Source organism: Triticum aestivum, chromosome 3B (assembly GCF_018294505.1).
Source record: "Triticum aestivum cultivar Chinese Spring chromosome 3B, IWGSC CS RefSeq v2.1, whole genome shotgun sequence".
Lineage (NCBI taxonomy): Eukaryota > Viridiplantae > Streptophyta > Magnoliopsida > Poales > Poaceae > Triticum > Triticum aestivum.
The window spans coordinates 132,929,752-132,939,662 of NC_057801.1; the positions used below are offsets into that span (position 1 = coordinate 132,929,752).

General features: G+C 50.3%; 1 protein-coding gene across 1 annotated transcript in view; it reads right to left on the reverse strand.

Annotated features, from left to right (window-relative positions):
* Positions 1-8,257, reverse strand: part of LOC123067391 (formin-like protein 14) — a 23,028-nt gene extending 14,771 nt beyond the window's left edge. Inside the window, exon 1 of the mRNA XM_044490204.1 lies at positions 8,154-8,257. Within this exon, the coding sequence (XP_044346139.1) occupies positions 8,154-8,257 (104 nt within the window). The remainder of the gene's footprint in view (positions 1-8,153) is intronic.
* Between the last annotated feature and the right edge of the window lie 1,654 nt (positions 8,258-9,911).

Here is a 9,911-nt window from a genome sequence, read left to right on the forward strand (position 1 = left end):
GGGCTGCGGCGTGCGGCGGCAGCGGCGAGCGGCAGCGTGAGGTGGCGGCTGCGGCGGTGCGGGGCTCGAGGTGGGGAGGCGAGGGGGCGGCGGTGGTGGCTTTTAAAGAGGGGCCCCGGGGGGTCCTCGGCTTGCGCGAGGGGGCGGGAGGCCGACCCGGAATCCTTCTCGCTGGAGTCCGGCGTCCGCACGGAAGGGCGAGGCGGCGGTGCGCTCGGATGGGCCGGCTAGGCTTCGGCCCAGTCGGTCCGAGATTTTTTTTAAAATAAATTCCACCAAAAGAAAAATCCTAAAGAAATGTAAATTTTTTAAAAAAAAAGCTAAAAACAATTTTCACCATCTAAATAAAAGGTTTAGAACAAGGTGAACATTTTCTTGGCCTAAAAATGCATATTTTTCTTATTCAAATAAAATAGCAATAAAATCCAAATAAAATGATTTATTTTATTTTAACATTTTTCCTCCAATATTTCTTTTCTTTTGGAGAAGTCATATTTTCTCCTCTCATATATTTTTAATATTAAATATTTTGGAGAGAAAAATGATTAAAACCAAAATGATCCTCTTTTCAATGTTTGAGAAAATTCAAATATGAAAAATAATAAAATCCCCAACTCTCTTCGTGGGTCCTTGAGTTGCTTAGGATTCTTAGGATCACAAACGAAAAGAAAACAAAATATGATATGCATATGATGACCTATGTATAACATTCCAAATTAAAAATTTGGGATGTTACACACTAATGTTGAGCCCATGGATTATACGCACTCTCACCCTTCCACCATTGCTAGCCTCTCTAGTACCGCGCAACTTTCGCTGGTAGCATACACCCACCATATACCTTCCTCAAAACAGCCACCATACCTACCTATTATGGCATTTCCATAGCCATTCCAATATATATTGCCACACAACTTCCACTGTTCTGTTTTATTATGACACGCACCATCATTGTCATATTGCTTTGCATGATCGTAAGAGAAATAGCATGATGTTTACATGGCTTGTCCATTTTTTATGTCATTTGCTACGTTAGATCATTACACAACCAGGTACACCGCCGGAGGAATTCATATAGAGTCATATTTTGTTCTAAGTATCGAGTTGTAATTCTTGAGTTGTAAGTAAATAGAAGTGTGATGATCTTCATTATTAGAGCATTGCCCCATGTGAGGAAAGGATGATGGAAGCTATGACCCCTCAGAAGTTGGCATGAGTCTCTGGACTTTATAAAAAAAATAAGCCACCAAAAAAAGAGAGAAAAGAGAGAAGGGGCAATGTTACTATCCTTTTTCCACACTTGTGCTTCAAAGTAGCACCATGATCTTCATGATAGAGAGTCTCCTATGTTGTCACCTACATATACTAGTGGGAATTTTTCATTACAGAACTTGGCTTGTATATTCCAATGATGGGCTTCCTCAAATTGCCCTAGGTATTCGTGATCAAGCAAGTCGGATGCACACCCACTTAGTTTCTTTTGAGCTTTCGTAAACTTACAGCTCTAGTGCATCTGTTGCATGGAAATCCCTACTCACTCACATTGATATCTATTGATGGGCATCTCCGTAGCTCGTTGATATGCCTAGTTCATGTGAGACTATCTCCTTATTTTTTGTCTTCTCCACAACCACCATATTCTAGTCCACCTATAGTGCTATATCCATGGCTGACGCTCATGTATTGAGCGAAAGTTGAAAAGGTTTGAGAACATCAAAAGTATGAAACAATTGCTTGGCTTGTCATCGGGGTTGTGCATGATTTGAATACTTTATGTGATGAAGATGGAGCATAGCCAGACTATATGATTTTGTAGGGATAACTATCTTTGGCCATATATTTTTTATAAGACATGATTGCTTTATTAGTATGTTTGATGTATTATTGTTTTTATGTCAATATTAAACTTTTGTTTTGAATCTTATGGATCTGAACATTCATGCCACAATAAAGAAAATTACATGGATAAATATGTTAAGTAGCATTCCACATCAAAAATTCTGTTTTTATCATTTACCTACTCGAGGAAGAGCAGGAATTAAGCTTGGGGTGCTTGATACGTCTCCAACATATCTATAATTTTTTATTGTTCCATGCTATTATATTATCTGTTTTGTATGTTTTATATGCGTAAATATGATATTTTACATTAGTTTTGGGACTAACCTATTAACCTAGAGCCCAGTGTGAGTTTCTGTTTTTCCTTGTTTTTGAGCTTCATAGAAAAGGAATACTAAACGGAGTCCAAACGGAATAAAAACTTCATGATGATTTTTCTTGGACCAGAAGACATCCAGAGGACTTGGAATCCAAGCCAGAAGAGCCACAAGGCATCGTCAAGCTTGGAGGGTGCGCCCTAGCGGGGGCGCCCCCTACCTTGTGGCCCCCTCGGGACTCTCCTGACCTAGCTCTTCCTCCTATATATTCACATATATTTCAGAACCACCAGAGGCATCCACGAAAACACTTTTCCACCGCCGCAACCTTCTGTTCTCGTGAGATCCCATCTTGGGGCCTTTTCCGGCATCCTGCCAGAGGAGGATTCGATCACGGAGGGCATCTACATCAACTTTATTGCCCTTCCGATGAAGCGTGAGTAGTTTACCACAGACCTACAGGTACATATCTTGTAGCTAGATGGCTTCTTCTCTCTCTCTTTGATTCTCAATACCATGTTCTCCTTGATGTTCTTGGAGATCTATCTGACGTAATATTCTTTTGCGGTGTGTTTGTCGAGATCCGATGAATTGTGTATTTATGATCATCTTATCTATGAATATTATTTGTATCTTCTCTGAATTATTATATGCATGATTTGATATCTTTGTATTTCTCTTCGAATTATCGGTTTGGTTTGGCCAACTAGACTGGTTTTTCTTGCAATGGGAGAGGTGCGTAGCTTTAGGTTCAATCTTGTGTTATTTCACCTAGTGACAAAGTAGGGGTAGCGACACACGTATTGAATTGTTGCCATCGAGGATAAAAAGATGGGGTTTTCATCATATTGCTTGAGTTTATTCCTCTACATCATGTCATCTTACTTAAGGCATTACTCCGTTCTTTATGAACTTAATACTCTAGATGCATGCTGGATAGCGGTCAATGTGTGGAGTAATAGTAGTAGATGCAGGCAGGAGTTAGTCTATTTGACATGGACGTGATGCCTACATTGCATAAACATTGCCTTGGATATCGTCATAACTTTGCGCATGTCTATCAATTGCTCGACAGTAATTTGTTCACCCACCGTATTATTTGCCTTCATGAGAGAAGCCTCTAGTGAAACCTATGGCCCACGAGTCTATTTTCCATCATATTTGTTTTCGATCTACTATTTTGCAATCTTTTATTTTCAGGTCTATAAACCAAAAAACCCAAAAATATTTTATCTTTTGTTTAGTTTTATCTATCTCTATCAGATCTCACCTTTGCAAGTGACCATGAAGGGATTGACAACCCCTTTATCGCGTTGGGTGCAAGTGTTTGATTGTTTGCGTAGGTGCATCTATTGGGGACTTGCACGTTTCTCCTATTGGATTGATACCTTGGTTCTTAACTGGGGGAAATACTTATCTCTACTGTGCTGCATCACCCTTTCCTCTTCAAGGGAAAAACCAACGCAAGCTCAAGAAGTAGCACACATTAGAGAAAATTGTTCCCGTGATGCGTGCACCAACTAGAGAGGAAGCTAATGATGATGATCATGAAACTTCAGATTAAGTTACTACTGAACTTTGTATGTCACCAGAACACGTTCCGCACCAGAGTGGTATGGTAATCCTGTCCTGGAAGTCATGTTGTGAAGAAGCTATGATGAGCCCAGATTCCGACAAATGGCTTGAGGCCATGAAATCTGAGATAGGATCCATGTATGAGAACAAAGTGTGGAGTTTGCTGGACTTGCCCGATGATCTGCAGTCCATTGAAAATAAATGTATCTTCAAGAGGAAGACGGACGCTGATGGTAATATCACTGTCTACAAAGCTTGACTTGTCGTGAAAGGTCTATGACAAGTTCAAGGGGTTGAATACAATGAGACTTTCTCACTCGTAGCGATGCTTGTCAGGGTCAAAACTGGCGGATCTTGGGTAGGGGGTCCCGAACTGTGCGTCTTAGGTCGATGGTAATGGGAGACAAGCGACACGATGTTTACCTAGGTTCGGGCCCTCTCTATGGAGGTAATACCCTACTTCCTGCTTGATTGATCTTGATGAATATGAGTATTACAAGAGTTGATCTACCACGAGATTGTAATGGCTAAACCCTAGAAGTCTAGCCTGTATGACTATGGTCACGAATCTCTCTCCTCCGGACTAAGTCCTCTGTTTTATATAGACACCGGGAGGATCTAGGGTTACACAAGGTCGGTTACAAAGAAAGGAATCCACATATTTAATCGCCAAGCTTGCCTTCCATGCCAAGGAGAGTCCCATCCATACACGGGTGCAGTCTTCGGTCTTCGTATCTTCAAAGCCCATCAGTCCAGCCCACGGCTAACAGGCCAGACGCCCGAGGACCCCTTAGTCCAGGATTCCCTCAGTAGCCCCTGAACTTGGCTTCAATGACAAGGTATCCGGCGCGTAGATCTGTCTTCGGCATTGCATGGCGGGTTCCTCCTTACGAACTCCAAGACAGTCTTCGGACATATTGATCGTGTCTGGACCTGTAACACACACACCACACACAACCGCAGAGAATATAATATGCCACAAGTCCAATCCGCTGACAACTTTTTGTATCCTGACATCACGTCTGCCCGGTCATAATTTCAAACTGTTTTTTGTCTGCCGCTCAATGTTTCGGCACGCGGTTGCCATTGGCACGTCTTGTCAAAGCAGAGATCGTGTCCCCTTATTGTGGGATTTTTCATTAATACGGGCGTGGGTAACCCAACCGTGCCGTTTACACAGCCCTTGGGAACAGGCAAGTTTTAAGGCAAGTAGGGAGGCTCTCAATATTCACTGCCTTTATAAGGAGATAAGAATCCCCATTCTTCGCCCACGCATTCCCTTCCTCTCTGTCCTTCCATTCTCGAGCTCCAGCGCCCAAGTTCCCATCTTCCCCTTCTCAAGGAAGCACTTAGACATGTCCGGATCTGGAGGCCAAGGCAAGTGGATGGTCTCCTCCGTTAAGGAGAAGGACATCACCCAGCTTCGGGTGGCCGGGTACCTGGCGAAAGGAATCACCCACCGTCTGCCCTCCAAGGGGCAAGTCATCCCCACCCCGAAGCCTACTGAGAGGGTAGTTTTCCTCCCTCACTTCCGCCGTGGATTGGGGTTTCCACTTCACCCCTTCGTCCGCGGACTGATGTACTATTACGGGCTAGATTCCCACGATCTAGCCCCACACTCCTTCCTCAACATCTTGGCATTTATTGTCATGTGCGAGGCCTTCCTCCATATCCACCCCCACTTCGACCTATGGCTCAAGGTCTTCAACGTGAAGTCGAAGGTGGTGGACGGTCAGCACGCAGAGTGCGGGGGCACCATGGTGAGCAAGATGCCCAATGTCACTTGGCCCATAGGAACTTTTGTGGAGACCGTCAAGGAGTGGCAGAAGCAATGGTTCTACATCATAGAGGCGTGCGGCGCCACTTGGGCCATAGCTCCCGAGTTTAGGGTCAGAGCCCTAATGCGGCTCACCTCCTGGAAGGAGAAAGGCCCCAACTGGTCAGCGTCAGACGAGCTGATGGCACTACAAACGCGAATTTAGAGTATGTTGGATAAAGACGTCAAGCTCGTCGACGTGATCCAGGTGATGCTGGTTTGCTGGATTCTCCGCTGCCAAAGCCGAAGCTTCCCTTTATGGGAATTCGATTCGGCAAAGCACCAGACCATGGAAGGGCTCTTTGGAACTACTCACAAAGGTGCCTGGAAGTTGCTCTTCAAGGGCAATGTGAAGCCGCCGGTCATGGATTCGGACCGCGGGCACGATCACTCCCATCCCGCCAATGAGGAAAGTTCTCCTTTTGTTGGTGGAAACGACACCTATGGGATCACGGGAATCCCTTCTACGGTTGGCGGGTGCGGGGTTGTGAGAAGAGCAGGTCTAACAGGAAGCACACAGATCGTTTACCCAGGTTCAGGCTGCGAGGATGCGTAATACCCTAGTCCTGCTTTGGTGGATGTATTGAGTGTTCTTCCGTTCTTGAGCTAGCTACGGGGTGTAACTTGCCCAAAAGAGCCGAATCCCTCTCATGGTCGCCTCGGGCCTCCTTTTATAGACAAAAGGGGTCGCCATAGTGGCACACAAGAGGTGAAAAAGTCTACAGTGCGTGAGCTTATCACCCGGCGTTATAGGACAAAGCGCATTAAATGCACTACTTAGGTGTTTATTAGCTTTATTGGGGACGGGAATGAGGCCCGTCCCATCCGTCGCCGCTCCTCCTTGCTTCAACACGCGCCCAGGCCAGTGATGCGTGCGGTGCCATATAGGCAGGCAGGCTGTTGAGGTGGCGCGATGGTGGAGCCTTCACGAAGATCTGCATGCCACCATGCAGGTGCTTGCTGAGTTGGTGTAGATGCCGCCCGTCGTCACGCAGGTGCCTGCCTAGCTGGTTGAGCTAGTAGTTGCTTGGGGACGGCGGTGGAGTCTTGGCTGGTGCGGGAATGGCAGTGGCCCCACTGATGCCCTCAGCAAGGGTCTTGCCGGGGGCCCGGAAAGGATCTTGCCGTGGTGTCGCAGTTGTCCCAGGAAGGCGCTTGCCGAGGGTCTTGTGGATCTCCTCGGCTAGGATGCCGCCGAGGATCGTTGTCTTCTGGTCCTCAGCTAATCTTGTGTGTTCATGATCTTGACGAAGATCTGCATGCCACCACAGAGGCGCCTCCCGGGCCCTGGTTCCAATGTAGTTGGTTGGCTGGTGTTGGAACCCATGGGCTCAAGGGTGGCCTACTCTGCTGGCATCGGGTAAGTCCCCATGGCAAGGCTGTTGCTGGGCCACGGAGGCCACGCCGACAAGGGTCTTCCCAGGGGAGTCCACCTTGCCCCTTTGCTCTCCTGTGTTTCTGGTCTTGGCATTGCCTCGGTTGTCTTGCGCTTCAACTTCTTTCCGACTTCCCTCTTCTGCCCTGCTAGGTGTGGCCGTGGCGCGTGGCTCTGACTGCCCGTGCACAAGTAAAGGGGTCAAAAGGAGAGCCCCTAATTTTGTACACTGACAGGAGCCCTCGGGCCTAGGACACACATAAGCGCGACGCGTTGTTGGGCCAGGCCCAGAACGGTGCGCGGGTAGGTGGGGCGGATTGTACCACAATAACTGTTTTGTCCGCTGTGCTTCCCCATGACCCGCATTGAACGCGAGACATGGAGGGGCGTGCGTGACGTGGGGGTTATGCGTGGGGCGGTTCCCGCACGCATGCGTCACATCGTAGTTAATGGGAAAAAAGGCGACCCTCGCCTTCCCCGTAAAAAGGAATAACTGCGGGTGCGCTGCTCATTTATCCCCAACATCTTCTTCAATCTCAGAAGCGCCGTCCCCTTCTCCTTCCTTCCCAAGCTTCCGCCTTTTGCTTGCCACCGCTGTGTCTTTGTTATCGTCTATCCCTTGCTCCCCGAAGCCGCCATGGCACCCAAGACCAGCAGAGCCAAGGGAGTGGCCAAGGACACTGGGACGAGCGAGCCGCCGGAGAGCAAGTTGACGGCGCGATGGACGCAGCTCGCCAACTTCCCCTCGACGGTTGACGTGTTCGAGCTCCGAGACTGCTTCAAGCCGCTATGGGGGTTCAAGACCGGGGGGAGACGACGGGGCATCCACCCACGCGTGTCATCCCTGCCAATTGCGTCGAGGCCGCCCCGAATCGGTACCTGTTCTTTGTCGATTACTTTTCTTGCGGCCTTTGCCCCCCCTTTCTCCGATTTCTTCAACGATATCATGCACACATTTGGCTTCCACCTTCTGGATTTTACTCCAAACATCATGGCGTGAATGGCTCTGTTCGCCCACCTTTGTGAGGGCTTCGCCGGAGTTCTTCCCAACACGGCGCTCTTCCGCCATTATTTTTACCCTCGCATCCAGAAGGGAGGCACCATTTCTGGCTGCATCACCTGGATCCCAAGGTCCCAAGGGACATACCCGGAGGGCGCCCAGAAGGAGAGGTGGGAAGAATGGCAGGGCTGGTGGTGCTGGATTGAGGAGGACGATCCACAAGAGTCCTACCGGGTCCGCCAAGCACCACCGGTCCGCAGGAACGACTGGGGCGACGTCGACGCCCGAGATGACAAGCTCGAGATCGCCACCACCAGGATCCACCGCCTCACCATTGCCGGGCTTACCCTAAAGATGATTGGGGCAGATTTCCTCAGCTGCCGAATCGCTCCTCTACACAACAAGGGGAGGCCGTCCTAGCTTTTCCAGAATGCGGCTGACATCATGAGGCTTCGCCTTAGTCCTTAATCACAACTTCACAGAGATGGGGCACACTCACTTCTGCAAGCGGATCTTTCAGCTCGATGTGAACCGCGAAGGCTGGGCCGAGAGGTCCGGCAAGGATGCGAAGGCCGGCAAGGTCGTCAAGGGGCCCTTGTTTGGGTTGCCAGCGGGGGTGGTCCCGCTGAGCAACAACTCGCGCCAGACCGACATCGTCGCCATGATGCCGGACTGCAATGCACACGGTCCCATCCAAAATTGGGCCCCGCCGCCGGAGGAGCAGGTGCAGGAGTTCTTTGACAGCTTGGCGGAGATATACGTCCGCAATGAGCCACTGCTGATCCAGGACACCACTCAGGCGGAGCTGGACTATTTTGCCGCCAGGGCGGTGGAGACAGAGCTTGCCAGGTAGGCCGGCAGTGCTGGCGGTGTAGAGGACGAGGCTGCAGCGGCCGCGGAGGAGAAGGAGCTTGCCCAGTGGGCGGAGTCTGCTGGGGAGGCGAGCAGCGCTGGCACAGGGGACCCTCTTGTCGAAGATGTGGTCGATGAGTCGTCGGAGGAGCAAGCCAAGGCTATCGACCCTCCGGCCACGGGGAGATGGAGAGTCCTACGGCGGGCCACCTCTGGCGAGCCGGTTCGGCCCGGCAAGGCCGGGGAGCCTCGGCAAGCTCAGGAGGCGTCCGCGCGCCAGACGAGTGTCGCGGCTGCGAAGAAATCGGTGAAGGCCGTGGTGGCGAAGGAGAAAGCATATGCCTCCTCTTCATCCAAGCGCGTCCAGACTCTGCCCTCCTCCCCTCCTCCGACAGATGTCGATGCGAAGGTCACCGTTGACTTCGGGTCCCTTAGCCTAAGGAGGAAGAGGAAAACAGCAGAGGAGGAGGTGGAGGACGAGTAAGTATCTTGTCCCTTTCTGTCACCTCCGTCTCCTCGGATCGTGCCACTTATCTTGATTCGTCTTCATCTTTGCAGGGATGCGGAGACACTGGACCAGAGGGTGAAGAGGGCCAGGGCTTCGGCGAGCGGCCAGCCCCCAGCAGGGATTTCTGATACATCGCTAGTGGTGTTGAGCAGCCCGGATAGCAGCCCCCGGCACAGCCCCCAGCGTAAGTTCACCACTCACCCCTCATTGACGTGTGTTGGGGGCACGATCTCTTGGTGCTGACCTTGCCGTGGTTGCAGGAGGAGGACAACAGCAGGAGGAGCCACAGAGGGCTACCCCCAACACGCCGCCCCCATCAACCACGCCGCCCCGAGGGGTGTCCCCGGCAAGGGCGCCAAGCACCGAGCCATGGACACGAAGGAGGAGGAGGAGAACCCCGGCGCTGGTGGCTTCTCCTTGGAGCCAAATGTTGGTGGGGAGGGGAACTCTGCTTCCCAGTCCGACACGGGTAAGTTACTCGCCTTCCGTCCCTGTTCTTTTTTTGTTCTTTCTGAATCTTGGTCTTGGCTTCGCCTCATGCCCCTTCTTGGTATCCAGATCCCCCGTCGGCGGACCAGGAGGACGTAGACACCGTCATCGGGGAAGTCGCCAAGGCTGTTGAGGTGGAG